Source organism: Dipteris shenzhenensis, chromosome 18 (assembly GCF_047967505.1).
Source record: "Dipteris shenzhenensis isolate YYH24624 ecotype China chromosome 18, Dip_SZ_1.0, whole genome shotgun sequence".
NCBI lineage: Eukaryota > Viridiplantae > Streptophyta > Polypodiopsida > Gleicheniales > Dipteridaceae > Dipteris > Dipteris shenzhenensis.
In genome coordinates, this window is record NC_141613.1 from 38,083,744 (window position 1) to 38,100,476 (window position 16,733).

At 46.0% G+C, this 16,733-nt stretch overlaps 1 protein-coding gene across 3 annotated transcripts in view; it reads left to right on the forward strand.

The window, feature by feature from the left end:
- CPL4 (C-terminal domain phosphatase-like 4) overlaps window positions 1-16,733 on the forward strand; it is a 120,102-nt gene that overhangs the window by 49,730 nt on the left and 53,639 nt on the right. For all 3 annotated transcript variants that reach the window (XR_015542614.1, XM_087389657.1, XM_087389658.1), the window contains exon 9: window positions 13,951-14,148. Coding sequence is in view for 2 of the 3 variants with exons in the window: in XM_087389657.1 (XP_087245783.1) it covers window positions 13,951-14,148 (198 nt within the window). In the remaining variant the exon portion in view is untranslated. The remainder of the gene's footprint in view (window positions 1-13,950; window positions 14,149-16,733) is intronic.

The following is a 16,733-nucleotide window of genomic DNA, read 5'->3' on the forward strand; positions in this document are numbered from 1 at the left end:
GTGCTTTATGTCTTGCGAGGTGAGAAAGATATACCTCAGGGACCGTTGGTTTCCGTGATGGAAATCAGAAAGGCTCAAGTAGAGTTTTTATACCTTTGCACAGCATCGGTAGAGTCGGTGGATGAGTCTTCGGCTAGCACTGATGTTACGCAAAGTGGTGAGATGGCCAAGCTGGCTAATCTTATAACGGAGGAGTTCTCTGAATGTTTTAGGGATAAACTACCTTATGGGTTACCTCCAGAGCGGAAAGTTCAGCATAAAATTGAACTGATCCCGGGGGCAGAACCTGTAAATAGACCTCCCTATAGAATGAGTTTTACTAAAGAAGCGGAGGTGCGTAGGCAACTGGAAGAATACCTCAAGTTGGGGCAGATTCAACCAAGTTTCTCACCTTTTGCTTCGCCAGTGATATTAAAGAGGAAAAAGGATGATACGTTTCGCCTCTGTATAGATTACAGAGCATTAAATAATATCACTGTTAAGCACAGGTATCCGATGGCTCGGATTGATGATTTGCTAGATGCATTACATGGAGCCGTGATTTTCAGCAAGATAGATCTTAAGTGCGGCTATCATCAGATCCGGATTAGAGCCGAGGATGTGCATAAAACCGCTTTTAGAAGCAGGTTTGGTCATTATGAATTTTTGGTAATGCCCTTCGGACTTACCAATGCTCCAGCGACCTTCGTCATGCTTATGAATGATTTACTACGTCCGTATATCGGAAAGTTCGTAGTACATTTTATTGACGATATCCTGATATTCAGTAAAAGTGTTACTGAGCATCGTGAACACTTAAGGATAGTGTTTAGTACTTTGAGGAAAGCCAGTCTTTACGTGAATAAAAAGAAAACTATACTGTGTATGGTTAGGCTTGAATATTTGGGGTTCATAATTACTCCACAGGGGGTAGAAATGGATCCGAAGAAAGTGGCTGCGATACTAACTTGGCCAATCCCTCAGAGTCTGACCGCGTTGCGATCATTCTTGGGATTTGTCCAGTTTTATAGAAGGCATATCAAAGGATATTCCGGAATAGTATCGCCATTGACTGATCTGACCTCAGATAAAGTACCTTTTGTTTGGGCTTTTGTTTGGGGACAGAATCAACAGGAAAGTTTTAACACCATAAAACAAGCTGTGGTCTCAGGACCGGTGTTAAAAATAGTTGATCCCCAGAAACCGTTGTTCCTAGAAACCGATGCAAGTGGCATTGCGGTAGGAGCAGTCCTCCTTCAAGAGGGAAGGCCAGTAGCCTTTGAAAGCAAGAAGCTTTCTCCCTCTCAAAGGAATTGGCCAACTCATGAATTGGAGTTGTATGCTGTTATCCATGCTTTGAAAACATGGAGGCATTATCTGTATGGTTCAGAGTTTTATGTAAATGTAGATCATGATACTCTGAAACATTTCTGTAAACAACCTGACTTGAGGGGCCGCCAAGCTAGGTGGGCAGAGCTCATGCAGGAGTTTAATCTAACGATTCGGTACCGAAGAGGAAAAGACAATAAGGTTGCTGATGCGTTGTCTCGCATTATGCACAACCTGAGTTTCACGGTATTAGAGAGTGCTCTAATGACCGAGATCAGAGAAACTCAGAAGTTGGACGAGTTTGTCCAGAGCTTATGGCCTAAGGCCCATATGTTAAAACCCGGGGAAAGTGAAAAGGATGACCTGGCATCCAGAAAAGGCCAAACTTATGCAAGATATACCATAAGGGATGGTATGCTAGTTAGAAATGGTAAGGTTGTAGTACCTGGTCAGAATGATCTCAGGCAGAGAGTCATTCGACAATGCCATGATAGCCCGTGTGCGGGACATCCAGGAGTCGAGAAGACATATGATCTCGTGAGGCGAGATTTCTTTTGGCCAAAGATGAAAAAGCATATTCATGAGTATGTGACACGGTGTTTCTCGTGTCAGGTAAGTAAGGCCGAGCTGGTGAAGCCACCCGGACTTTTACAGCCCTTGGAAATACCACTAAGTAAGTGGGAGAGCATTTCCATGGATTTTATTGTAGGACTACCTGCAACACAAGGAGGGTATAATTCTATCCTTGTGGTGGTTGATCGTCTAACCAAGATGGCTCACTTCATTCCAACTAGAGAGTCTATTAGTGCCCCGCAAGTAGCGGATTTGTTTATTAGACATATATTTCGTCTGCATGGATTGCCTAGATCCATAGTGTCAGACAGAGATGTCAGGTTTACCGGTCACTTTTGGACAGCGGTATTTGAGACACTAAGGACTGAGTTGGGAATGAGTAGTGGGGATCATCCTGAGACGGATGGTCAGACGGAGAGAGTCAACCAGACTTTAGAGGATATGCTGAGGGCATATGTATCATTGAGGCAACATACATGGGACAAGTGGTTGCCATTGTTGGAGTTTGCCTACAATGATAGGAAACATTCATCTACTGGGTTCAGTCCGTTTGAGCTGAACTATGGTTATAGGCCAGCCAATCCAACTATAGTTGGAGTACCTCAGAAAGTGCCTAGTGCCGCGAACTTTGTAGTTCAGATGCGGGAGATGCTAGCACTTGCGAGAGCTAATATCCGCCAGGCTATGGATAGAGCCAAGGTGTATGCGGATGAAAATCGGTCTATAAGAGTATTTGAAGAAGGAGAAAAAGTTTTTCTCAGAATTCCTTCGCACTCGAAGTCGTTGACTTCAGGAGAGTGTGCTAAGTTATCACCTCGATACTGTGGGCCGTGGTTAATTCTAAAGAGAATAGGCAGTGTAGCCTATAAATTAGAATTGCCACAGGGGTGTAAGGTGCACCCGGTTTTTCATGTTTCGCGCTTAAAGAAATTTTTGCATACAGGTGACTCACTAATCGAAGGTGTGGTTTTGTTTCAGGAGATAGAGGATATTGCAAGGCGCAAACCAACAAGGATCCTGGACCGAGGAACAATGCAGATACGAAATCGAAAGATACCCACGGTGTTGGTTGCATGGCATGGTCAGCCTCTATCGGAAGCTACCTGGGAATCCGTATACCAGTTACGGAGAGCATTCCCAGATTTCATCATCGAGGACGCTGATGCTTGAAGAGGGAAGGAATGTTATGCTCTAGCCGAGATAGCATGACCTCGGATAGATCGGTGGGCATTTTCTCTTAGATGACCAACTTTTGTAATAATTAATGTGCGTAATTAAATGGTCAAGAGAAGTAACTGCCAAGGTCCTAGGTGAGGGCGTAATGGCATTGACTAGATAGTTCTAATAGGGCTAGGGCCTAGGTGCATCTAAATGTGCAAATTGCCAAGGGGCAATTGTTTTTAAAGGAACTCCAAGAGAGGGGTGAAAAAGGATGCATCTAAGTAGGGCCTAAAATGTAGACATGTGGCCAGGAACTATCTAGGGAATTGTGGGTCTCAGGGATAAGGATGAAGGAATTAACGATGAGATTATGGAAGAATCACGCATCAGGTCCCTAAGTGTTGGCTGGGAGGAAAGAAAAGATAGCCATCGCCCGTGAGAAAGAAGTAGCGCAGGTCTAGTTTATATTGCATAGCAGCGTGGGATAGATGGGGTAGTGTTACAGCGTGTCTTCACCCCTTGGAATAGATCTGTAAGGGGGGCAGCACATGTGAAAAAACCATTCATATGTGAGCTATATGCTTGGAAAAGACCAACAAAAGACCTTACTTCGTGCGCTATTGTGGGGATAGGCCAATCTTGCATAGCTTGAACCTTTTCGGGATCTAAGCGGATGCTTCTGCACTGATAATATAGCCCAAAAATTATACCTCAAGCAGTCGGAATGCTCTTTTCTTAGCATTGATGTAGAACTGGCTGTCTCGTAAGACTTGAAGGACCTACTCAACGTGCTACAAATGCTGCTCCATAGATGAGAAAAATATCAAAATGTCATCGAGCAAAATAAATACACTCACTGATATACTTCGAGAATATCCTCTACATCATCTTGGTGAAGGTCGGGGGTGCATTCTTAAGCCCAAATGGCATGATTAAGGTTGTCTTCGGAATGTCAGCCTAAAAAATACCGACTTGATGGTAGCCACCAATTTTTGAGAAATAATTTGCACCATTGAGCCTTTCCAAAATGTACTCAATGTGAGGTATTGGGAAATTATTACTGATGGTCAACTTGTTGAGTGCGTAATAGTCAACAGCACAATCGTGTTGACTTATCCTTCGTTTGAACAAATAAAATAGGGACCGAAAATGGTGAAGATTAAGGGTGAATAAAACCAGCACGGAGGAGTTGAGAGAGCTGTTGCGCCAACACACCCTCCATAGACTGAGATAGTCTATAACGAAACTGACTGAGTGTCGGAGAGCCTGGGAGAAGCTTGATGCTATGGTCCTTAGGTCTACTAGTCGGGATTAGGTCATCTCTTAACATAATCCGACTGAGTGGCAGGGAACCTGGGAGAAGCTCGATGCTATGGTCCTTAGGTCTACTGGTTGGGATTAGGGGAGTGAGATCTTCTCCTAATAACTTGCGAGAAGATTACCCATGTGTTGCTCCAAGGATTGAGCTGTTTGAATTTCGGTCTGCTATGGGTGGAGATAGATAAGTGCACATATAGCTCCCTGGCGAGCGGCATGATGAGCTTGAATATGAGAGAGAATTGAAATACCGTGAATGCTGTGATCTCCACGAATGAGGACTGGTTTTGGGAGGCCCTTCACGATAGTAAAGGTGTCCTGTTGCCAATGTGGAAGAGGAGAATGGTCTCTGAACCATTGGATCCCTAGAAGCATGTCACACCCAAGAAGAGGAGTTACAATGAAATCATGTGTAAAAGAAGCCTTTTGAACAGCAAAAGAAAACGAGGCTTTATGAGTGATTTGAGTGCGCAAGCCTAGCATGAAGCCGTCCCCCGTCAATTGATGAGGCACAAGAGTGCACCCCATGCGCTTGGCCAACTCCGAGGATATTACTTCTTCGGAGCTCCCCATATCAAACAACACAATAAACTGCTGCCCACGAGCTGAACCATAGGCCTGGATGAGAGCCTTCTTATGGCTCTCTGAATCATTCAAAAAATATCTGAGGTATGGGCTTCAAAGAGGGAAAGACTGCATTAGTAGTTGCTGCTGGGGGAGGTGGGACAATCCTTCTTGCCGTACTTGCAAAAGAAAAAATGTCCTGATTAATACTTCCTCTGCTTATTGGGCTGAAAATAGCCCCCCTGTAATACCGTCCTTAGTCTTCTCTTCTGACGTCTTCTTGGGCTTAGCTTCTTTCTTACCACCAGATGGCTGCTGATCTTTCTTTGTGTCCTTTTGCTGTGCTTTGCCCACGAGGGTCGATGGTTGCTGTGGGGCTCTTAGCACTTGACTGGACCTGCTTGGGCTTCCGCCCTTTCAATATGATTTCTTGATTCTGTGTGAGAGTCAATGCCCAGTAGTATGTCGGAAATTGGATGTTAGAATCCAAGCCACTGATGGATTGTTTCAATTTGTTTTCTTTTGAGACTCCCAACTGCTGTGCCAATGTCATGACCCTGTTACTGTAGGATAAGTATCTTGGGAGAGACGAGAGAACTAGTCCTCCAAGTTAGGAATGTATTGGGGAGGAAGGAAACGAGCTTTAAGATCAGCAATGAACCTATTCCAATTGAAATTTGTCACCTTTGTGACGGAATCAGTATTTCTACTGCCTTAATGCTGCCACCACATTACTGCCTCCCCTGTGAGATGGGGAGGCTGTCCACATCCTATGATGAGGATCAATTCTGCAAGGCTGAGGTTGAGGATAATGCTGTCCATGGATTGCAGGAGGGCCTGCGTGAATAAGGGATGTAGAGGCTCTTCTACGAAAGTTGTGGACTGAAATGAAACAGCATGATCTGTGCCTCAAACTGATGCTGGACTGTAGCCACCTGCCATTGCTGACTGAGCTGACCTTCTAGGAGAAGATTGGGACTGTTTCGCTAGAGGCAGGGTTGGATATGGCGAGGTAGGGAGCTATCTTTGCTGTGGGTGGGAGCAAGACTGAATGCCTGCAAAGGGCCCAAGGAGCCCTTTATACAAGGCTGGGTCAGGCCGACCCAGTCAGTTGGTTGACCAGTCAACCAACTGACCTGATTTGATCAGTTTGACCAGTTAGCTTTTGATCAGTCAACCTTTGACCCGTCAACCTTGACCAGTCAGCTTTTGACTAGGCATAATTTGATGGGTCAGCCGTTGACTAGTCAGCCTTTGATTAGTCAGCCTTTGCTGGCTGCCAAGGTAGTCCCAAAGCTGGCCCTTGTGGCCTGCCTAGAGCCCTTAAGGTTGCCTCCTAACTACTAACCTAGGTTGAACTTAACTATCATAACTAGTTCTCTAGTGGGTACAAGTTACTGGCGATTCAACCTAAGGCTGGGAGTTGATGTATACAGCTCATGCTTGACATGTCCCCAGACAAGGGCTTACACCGGGGCATGGCATACAACAAAAGCACTATCAAGGTAACCACTGCCGTAATTTATGCATGTAATGGTGAGTCTAGTGTAGAGAAGCGGTAGGGTTTGCAGTGGAGCGATCAAAATAGACGATACTCAGACACAACTGAAGAACGGAACTCAGAAAACATAGTGGCCGTCGGTAATATGAAAAACTGAATACAAGAACCTCAAGCCGTCGTGTCTCAAGGACCATGGCTGAGGCGAATCAGAAAGATGATACCATGTAGAGAAACGGTAGAAAAGATAGCAGCAGAGGGAGCGAAACGCAGTCCTCCGTGTAGCTCGATGATGACGAAGATGATGGCTGGAAACAGCATGCTTTGAGGAAGGAACCTTCAAGCTATCTGGAATAGCAACATGATGAAGAAAAGGAGCTCATCTGGCTGTAGATTTGGAGGTGTATGCGCAGCAGAGGATGAGGAGATGTGGAAGCTTGTCGGTAGCAGTCTGGAGGTAGGAGAGGATGGCAGCAGATGAAGAGGAGAAGTGGAAGCTTGTCGGCAACCACTCAGGAGCAGATCTGGAGCAGCAGCAGCTGGAGGTCCAGGGCTAGATCTGGAGGAGAGGAATAGAGGGGCAGAGGATGGAGCAGGCATAAGAGCCAGATCTGGAGCAGGAGGGGCTGCAGCAAAGGATGGAGGAGGTGAGGAGCAGTTGCAGGTCCTGTCACATGAGAGTGAGGGGGGTAGGGACTGTTTTATAGGCCTGACCCAAGAGGTCGGCCAGCTGGTCGGCCAGTTCCAGGTTGGCCAAACCAGCTGGTCGACCTGATTCTGGCCGACAGTTTGTAGGCCAAAATCTAGGTTGGCTAGATCTGGCCCAAATCTGGCCGACAGCTTGGCCCTGCTGGCTGTCCTTTTGGCTGCCCTGTTTGGTGCCTTTTGTGCCTTTGGTTGGCCTTAATGCCCCTAAAATAGGGATTGCTGATAGCTGGTATGTTTGCCTCTAAAGTGGGGATTGTAGTTGCTTAACACCCCCTCTCAATTGCCAATTTGGAGGGGCAGACATTGTGTGCTTGGAGCTTGGTGTAGAGATGTCGACGGTGGTGGTGGCTATCCGTGCGAAATGCCCAAGAGATGCAATGCAAAAATGCAGAGAAGGTCACAAGAGGAGTGCCCTTGCAAGGGAATTGTTCACTTCCTCAAGTGCCTGAGTTACACGTATGATGAGCCGAAGTAAGAACACTGTGAAGCTTGAGAGAATAAGCCACCCCCTCTCACCGCCGAAAGGTGGAGGAAAAACAAAGGTAAAGAACAAATATCTCGTAGCAGCACTGATAATCCAGGGATGGTGGGATTCCGCCAAAGGAAGAGGTCATAGCTGAACAGTGAGCCAGTGTGTGCCCGATCTTGGAGCTCGGGAGAGAGGAGTCTATCCCCGCCTCCATGCATGTAGAAGATTCGAAACAACAGTCATCAAGACACATCTGAACAGAAAGGGTCCCGCCTAGGGAGAAGTTGTAGATCCTGGAAGTTGATGCCGATGGAGATCTGGTAGAGGTGAAGGATCATGACCTCCTTGTTTGAAGGAATGGGGAGTGTCAAGCTTGAAACCGAAAAGGGAGGGAGGGATGCGAGTAGAAGATGGAGGTTAGAAAGGGAGGGAGGGATGGGAGTAGAAGATGGAGTTCTCTCCCGTAGTGCGCAGCGGAATGAAGAGGAAACTGATATGTTCATAGGAGTGATGCTCCCCGTACCTATGGCCTCCATGAAGAAGCAGGATCTTTAGATCACCAGAGATCTGGGGTCTTTAGATCACCATGGCTCTGATACCATGCAGAGAAGCGGTAGGGTTTGCAGTGGAGCGATCAAAATAGACGATACTCAAACAGAACTGAAGAACGGAGCTTAGAAAACATAGTGCCCATCGGTAATATGAAAAACTGATTACAAGAACCTCAAGCCATCGTGTCTCAAGGACCGTGGCTGAGGCGAATCAGAAAGATGATACCATGTAGAGAAACGGTAGAAAAGATAGCAGGAGAGGGAGCGAAACGCAGTCCTCCGTGTAGCTCAATGATGACGAAGATGATGAAGGGCTGGAGCTGCCCTAGAAATGGCTGGAAACAGCATGCTTTGAGGAAGGAACCTTCATGCTATCTGGGATAGTAACATGATGAAGAAAAGGAGCTCATCTGGCTGTAGATTTGGAGGTGTATGCGCAGCAGAGGATGAGGAGATGTGGAAGCTTGTCGGCAGCAGTCTGGAGGTAGGAGAGGATGGCAGCAGATGAAGAGGAGAAGTGGAAGCTTGTCGGCAACCACTCAGGAGCAGATCTGGAGCAGCAACTGGAGGTCTAGGGCTAGATCTGGAGGAGAGGAATAGAGGGGCAGAGGATGGAGCAGGCATAATAGCCAGATCTTAGGAGGGGCTGCAGCAAAGGATGGAGGAGGTGAGGAGCAGCTGCAGCTCCTGTCACATGAGAGTGAGGGGGGTAGGGACTGTTTTATAGGCCTGACCCAGGAGGTCGGCCAGCTGGTCGGCCAGTTCCAGGTTGGCCAGACCAGCTGGCTGACCTGATTCTGGCCGACAGTTTGTAGGCCAAAATCTAGGTTGGCTAGATCTGGCCCAAATCTGGCCGACAGCTTGGCCCTGCTGGCTGTCCTTTTGGCTGCCCTGTTTGGTGCCTTTTGTGCCTTTGGCTGGCCTTAATGCCCCTAAAATAGGGATTGCTGATAGCTGGTATGTTTGCCCCTAAAGTGGGGATTGTAGTTGCTTAACATCCAGTGTGTGACAATGCACCCTAGAGCAGGTGTGCATGTGACAATTTTACTGGAGGTATAAGGAGACAAGACAACACACTACTTTTTGATTAGCCTTCTCCTTTAGTGCTAGCCTTTGTCAAAACTGAGTCTGCCCTTCACCTCCAGAGTGCCAACAGAAATTCAGTACGAAGATCTTCGTGTTGGATTTGTATGTGTGAGAGCATATGTTTATACTATGGTCTACACCCACCATTGGGCATTGATGATGTTGGTGGGGATGGCATAGTAGCGAGTTCTTACTATGTGTGATGGAGTTTATGGTTTTGAACCTTATGAGTGACTATTCTGAGATTGAAACTGCGCTATGTGTTGTGTTTTTCGAGGATGAGTTTGGGCGTGTTCCTAGATTCACCTAGATATATATAGATAAGAAAAGAGCATGCTTTCCACACTTAAAGGATTCTTTGGACACAATGGAGGGATATGATGGCACGTTGATGGGGAAGTAGTTTTAGTGCCCAAGGGACTAGGAGGGCCGCGATGCATGGATTCCCACGAGATCCTAGATTTGACTATTCTTTTTGCATCTATTTGTTCAAGGTCAAGGTCTCTTCTTTCCAAGTGGAGGCAGGGGATTTGGGCTTATGTCCCTTTATTTATATCACGAAAGTGAGGACTATCTCTCCCTAGAATTCTCCCGATATGACTCTAACCCGTTTGGCATGCTTTCTAGAAGTTTTTTTATTCAGGCATGATGCCTTCTCTCTTTGTTGGAGGATAGGGCCTATATCCTCTATCTTGGTCTAAATCAAGAAGGAATACATAGGAGAAAGGGGTTGTGGTGGGAACACACAATGTTTTTTCCATACATTTCAATACAGCAAACATATATGGGTATGGAAGTATGATTGGAGTATGGTTCACCCCCTGGGGCTGAATGATATGTGACCTTAAATACAAAACATAGAAGAAAATATACATAGTACACACATATTTATCAGAGAGGTATAGAACTTTAACTTCAAACTTTAAACTAATTTTAAAGTCATGAAAGTGTCCAAACTTGAGAGACGCAACTCTAATACATTGATCAATCATCAAAATGGCACAATGCAGTGGTGCACTGTGGAGTCTGGACAGTGGCACATTATGGTTCAGCCCCTAGGGCTGAATCATATTTGACCCTAATTTTACAAAACAAAAAACAAGAATATATTGTACACATTTATTTGTCAAAGAGGTACATAACTTCAAACTTCAAACTTCATTTATTTAACCCATAGCTTGGGAATTAAGCTCAGATGCATGAGAAATGATGAGGCCAAAGCCTCAAGCTGCATCCTTATCCTGACAGTCAGCATCATCATCATCAGCATCGGTGCCAGCATCCTCCTCATCATCCACATCACCTCATCACTAATATCCTTATGTGCCTCGCTGTGGGACTCCAAAAGACCGAAGCTGCAGCACCTATCACGAGGGGGTGATTTCTGGCACGTGCATGTTGTCCTGCATGTGGGTAGGACCCCGGGAAAGCAAGGAGCAAGGTTCTGGGCTACTAGGTGTGCTAGAACCCCTAGCCATTGTGCCTTGGGGGTGAATTTTGTGGTTTGGACCAAGAGGGGGGTCAAAGAACCCTTAGGATCCAAAGTTGGTCATTGGAATGGTCCCCATAGAAGGGGTAAGGGGCAAATGTTCGTTAAGTTGGTCATTGATGACCAACTAGAAGGCCTGGGGCAATTTAAGCTCCAAAGGGCAAATAAATCATGGGCTGCCACATGGCCTGCCCATGGTTTTGGAAATGAACTCCTTGGAAGGATGTCGACGGACGCATGTCGCGTGGTTGGTAGATGAGGACTGCGTGGATGTTGTAAGCTCGGACAGGCGGATTTTGGGAGAACAAGCAAAAGGGCAGGCTGGCTGGTCATCACGGGGGTTTTTTGTCGGACTTGAAGGATGGCTGGCCGACGAGCAATTATGGGCTGATGGTACACGCAAGAGCTCACAGGTTGGACGTGTGGCATTGCAGGAGTTGTGTGCTTGGCCCAAGGATCAGGCTTGACCTGTCGTGCGAGTAGGGATCCATCTGAAGATCCCCTGAGCTCGTGGAGGACCTGGTCTGCACGTCGTCCAGGGGCTTGGGCGAGAACTGTCAATGCAAAGGTTGGTGGCTTGGAGGCATTTTTCGTCAGGGACTCTGCCACTCGTCAATTGTGTGTCTTGGTTGGAGAGGGGCTGCTTAGCCTTGGCGATTGGCTTTCTTGTCACGTGAGCTCGGTTGGAGAGGGCAGAAGGTCCCAAGTGACTCTTCCCAATGCAGTCCAGCCTGCTGGTTGGTGACAAGGCCCTTGTTTTGGGCCATGTGTGGTGTTTCGAGAGCGCCATACATGATTGTTGGGTTCCACCCGCTGGTGGAGGACTGACTCATAGAGCTGGCTGCGGATTCTCTCTTTCTCTTTTGGAGATTCCTTAGCTCGTGGATGAGCTGTGTTGGTGGCTCCGAAGTTGTCAATTAATGCCTTGTGCCTTCATTTGGGAGTTTGAGCACGTCATTGGTCTTGTATGCATTTGTTGGTAGGCAAGGGACCTGTGTGATCCAGTATGGATTGCTAGTAACAGCTCCGAGGTTTTGACGCAAATGCTTGGGACAGAATTGGATGCTTCTGGTTTTCTTGATGAAGGCAGAGTCTAGCAGGGCTGAAGTTAGGGGCATTGATGCCTGAGGAAATGTGGAATGCTCTGAGTGCAAGGCCAAAGGAGACTTCGAGGCAGGTGAATGCACGAAAGACAGCTTCACAAGAGGTTCCAAAGCTTTTGGTGGGTCTCTTCTTTTGTGTAGAAACATACTTTTGGTTTCCTTAGGAGATGGATCACATGCAGGCAGTGGTTGCTAGGCAGATGGCACATCTTGAGTACAGCCTCGTTGCTGTATAGGCAGGGGTCGAGAGTCCATGCTTGGAATGGGAAGTATCCCTGGAACCCCGAGAGGGATGGTACAGGTGTGACTGCCATAGTGTTTGCTGTGTTGTGATGCTAGTTCTCTTATCGGGATATGTGCGATCCGTAGGGTGAGAGACTATTGGTCATGGCAGTCCTGGACAATGGAGAAAGCTCTTGTATGCTTTCTTTCTCTGCTTTGAGCAGATGGATGACTAATTGGGCACTAGTTACAGCTGTGGGGAACTGAGTGGCTGAGTGGGATGCTAGTAATAGTTCGAGGCTGAGTGCAGTCAATCTGGAGTAGAGATGGATGCTTATTGCTAGGTTTAGTGAGAGTGGTGAACAGTAAAGGCTATGTAGGCTATGTGAATGCCTAATGGGATGTGGAATGCCCTAGATGCAAGAAAGAATGTATCCTTTGTATAGCCTGGATTTAGGGCCTCTCACTTAATTAAAGAAATACCGCAAGGGGCGCGAAGGTTTGGGTCCAATCTATGTCTTTGTGGTGGTGCAAGGGCTCACTAGCTCCCAATCTGTATTTAAGTCGTTTGCTGAATATTTTAATGTGAAAGCATTGGCTGGTTATTTGTAGTTCTACTGCCCTTTGATTTATATTAAAGGCTGGTTTCAGCACCACCCATCCTTCTTGTAACAAGAGGGGCTCAAATGTCCTCTTCTCCCTCTGTAATCTCTTGCAAAGCAAGAAGCCTGTCATCATCCTTCTCCTTGTTGATCATATCCAAGGTAACTCTATCTTCTCAAATTCCCCTTCCTCCAGTTTGGAGATGAGACGCAAATTATTATGGATTTACACTAATTTCTCTGTATTTTTGGAAGTAACCTATTCCTTCTTTAGTATAGATAAGAGAGCATGTGCTCCAGTTGCTCTCACAAGGAGAAGCACATGTGCCTTCTGAGAGTACTCGAAGAGTCAACTGCTGCAATTTTAGTGTGTGGGCCCCAAATGTCTCTCACCATTACACCCCTTGGTGCATCCTCTTTTCATCCTTAGCACTTGCACGAGAATATGTGCCTGACATTATAAATATCCAACTCATCACACTGGTTTTCAACATCATATTGAATGTTGTTTTGATATGTGATTTGGTTGTGATGCATTGTTCTCCTTGTTCTGGTTAGTCAGGTTTTTCATCTTACTTTATTTGCTTTGAGATTCTGATTTGGGATATACACATCATGACATGCCGCTCCTGCTGAGTAATAAGCAGGTACTTGGGTATGGGGGTATCATTATGTCTTGTTCACATGTGGCAGTCAACATAGGTAGCTCACGTGGCTTATTCCATTGTATTGCGACCTTTGGCATCTATAACGTTATATTTGGCTAGAAACAGTTTCTCAACCATCTCTCTTTCGATCTATAAATTTATTTAGCTAAAAGGGAAAAGAGGGGGGCAGCAGGGGAGTTGTGGGTTTGAGTTGGGCTTTTTGACATAGGTTTTCCCACCACCCACTGGAACACTGTGTGCATGGTGATTCGCTATTCAAGTTGGGGTTTGCGCTTAGCTCACATGGCTTAATTTTTCAGAGTGCCCTTTCCCATCAGAGCCTTTGATTGCACTGGGTGGTGTTTTGTGATTTGCAAATGAACTACTTAACGAATGCTTGAAAGTTAAAATACCAGAAATACCTGTGGATCACTTCTTGCTTGTATCCATACAAGGGTATACATTCTAATATTTCAGTGCGCGCCTCCGTGCATCCATTGGTGATATATCCATACTGGCTTGTTAATTTACAGTTATTGTATGCTTTTTCTCAAGTCTATTTCAGGTTGGAAATGATATGTTCAGCTGGCCCAGAATTTGCAAGGTTCTGTGAGCTTGCAGAAATAATTCTCATTGTCTTCTCTTGCTGTAGGTTTGGCCAAGGCATAAAGCAAACTTGATCATGATGGAGAGATACCACTTTTTCAGCTCGAGCTGTAAGCAATTTGGTATCCCGAGTGCATCCCTATTGGAGGCTCAGAAAGATGAGAGTGAAGAGGAAGGCACATTAGCAAACACACTGGAGCTTTTACGATCTGTGCACTCTAGTTTCTTCGATGGAAAGTCTCTGGTTGGTAGCTTCTTTCAAGGCAAAGCACGCTGTTTTTCCCTGTGTTTTGGAGCTTTGGTTGTAACTCCGTAATTGTTTTTAATCTCCTTCTGTTTTCTTGTATCACAGCAAATTGTTTACCAAGGCTGATGACCTTTCTCAAGTTTGGGTCACACATATGTCTGCCTCTTTCATAATCTAGCTCGGATGTGGTTCTAAGGTTTAATTATGATGTAATGCATTTAAAACATGGGAATGGAAAATAGATTTAGCATGTATCTACCTAAAGAAATTTGTGGTGGCCTGAAAGAATGGTATGTAGACAGGGGAAGAGACAAGTTCTCGTGCATACTAAATGGATGCAGCGTAATATTGCAGACCACCTCTGCAGATGGGGGTCACGTGGATGGGCCTCGGAATGTTTCTTAAGGTGGTGCTAGTACTTCATGTTCATCAAGGTTAATTCCCTAAAAAATGTCAAAGGACAAGCTTGCCATTTACCTCCATTTACAAACCTATATGCTTCACTGTTGGAACTTATGGAAGACGACGAAGCGCTGCCTGATAATTAAGTCTCTCATGAGTGCAATCACTTGCATTAGCTGGAACGTTAGGGGCATTTGCTCCTTTTGGGAGCAACGTTCTGTAGCAGGATTCATTACTAAATACAAGCCACACCTCTGTGCTCTACAGGAAATTAAGACAGGCGATCACAATTTGCACAATCTAAATTTGAATGGATACGAAATTTTCTATAACTGCCCTATCAGAGGGAAAGGAGTAACAGCTATTCTAGCATGCACGGATCTCACTCCAAGAATCTATCTTTCGGATGAAGATGGTTTTTTCTTGGCTTTGGAAGTTAAGATTCGTGGCCAGGATTTGGTTCTCATTTCGGTGTATGCTCCGAATGTATCCCATGCAAGGGCTCAACTGTGGGATCACATGTGTTCACACTTTGCCAATAAGCCAGTCTTTTTTGTAGGCGATTGAATATGACTACAGAACGGGGTGACCAAACATTGGGGATGCCTGCCATTGAAGCTAGCGCCTGGGAAAACTTGCAAAGCTCTCTATGTCTACTTGATTGGTGTCAATTTGCGAAGCTTGCTTATGGTCGCCAATTTACATGGCACAACTGCCACCTTGATTATACTTGGCGTGCAGCCACATCTCTGATCAAGCATGCTGGTTGGATCTGAGAGTGGATGGCGAGGTTATTCTGGGTCTGTTTCGTAAGGCCATATCCTCATTCTCTTCCATTTTCAGCTCGCTCAATAGGCCAGAACTGCTAAAGGTTTGTTGCCCTTTAAGATGAACATATCCTTCTTTGGGAGACCATCATTTGATCAAGATACTGCCTCTGCTTGGTACTCTGCTCACCAACTCAGTTCTGCGCTGGGAGTTATGTTTGCAGCATGTCACCGTGTCTGCAAGCTGCATGGAAAACTGCAAGCTAGAGCTCGTAGATGTGATCAGCACTTCGCCCAGCATTTATGTGCCTCGGTGCTTGCAGCAATCCAGACTTCCCCCCACGATCCATATCTTCCGCCTCTGCTCACAGAACTAGATCTCCATCTTTGGAAATTTGAGCACTCTAAACTTGCAGTTGCTTGATTTAGGTGACCGTCCTTTGGAGTTTTTTTTCAAGCATGTGTAAGATAAAAAGTGGTATCCCTGTCATTCACGATCAGCAGGGCAATGAGGTCTCCAGTGATTCCAATATAGCTCGAGTAATGTTGCAGCACTTGTCAGCCATAGTTGGATCTAGCCCTGCTCCAGCTGAAGGATATGATGCACAGGTTGTGACTTTTCTCGAGCCAACTCTTCCAATTGTTACTAAACAAGAGGCTTTGCTCCTGCAATGCCCGGTCACTTGCACTGAACTTCAATACATCGTACAATCCATGGTGACAGAGAAAGTGCCGGGTCCGGACAAAATTCCCATGGATTTATATCAACACTATTGGCATCTGTGTGGCCAGGACCTTACTAACTTGCTCAATCACTGCTGCGCAGTAGGGCAGCTGCATCATTCTGTCAATAGAGGTGTTATCAAACTAATACCAAAGGGACCTAACAGACTGGCACTTGGTGATCGGTGGCCTCTCACAATGCTCAACGGAGCATATAAAGTAATGTCAAAGGTGCTAGCAGTCAGGATAAAATTCATCCTAGCATCACAATTGCATCAAAGACAGTTTGGCTTTCTTCACGATAGGAGCATACATGGGGCCATCCTAAACATGTTACTTGCCATTGACTATGTGGTCACTCAAAATAAGCAGTTCTTGCTGCTTAATCTTGATATGGAAAAGGCCTACGATTGCGTCAATTGGATCTTCATCCTTGAAATATTGTATAAACTGGGGTTTGGTGAAGGTTTTTGCAAAATGGTTGAGACACTCCTTTCAAACGCTACAGCTACTATCTCGATTAATGCCTATGTTTATGACACTCTCTCTCTCGATTGCTCTACAGCTGCTCCAGCCCTGCCGCCTCTCACCGGCGGCCCCCCTGCTACTCCCTTCTCCACAAGCCACCCCACTCTGCCTACACCCCGCCTGCCTCCCCTTCCCCCCCAACCCACCCACCCACTGGCTGAT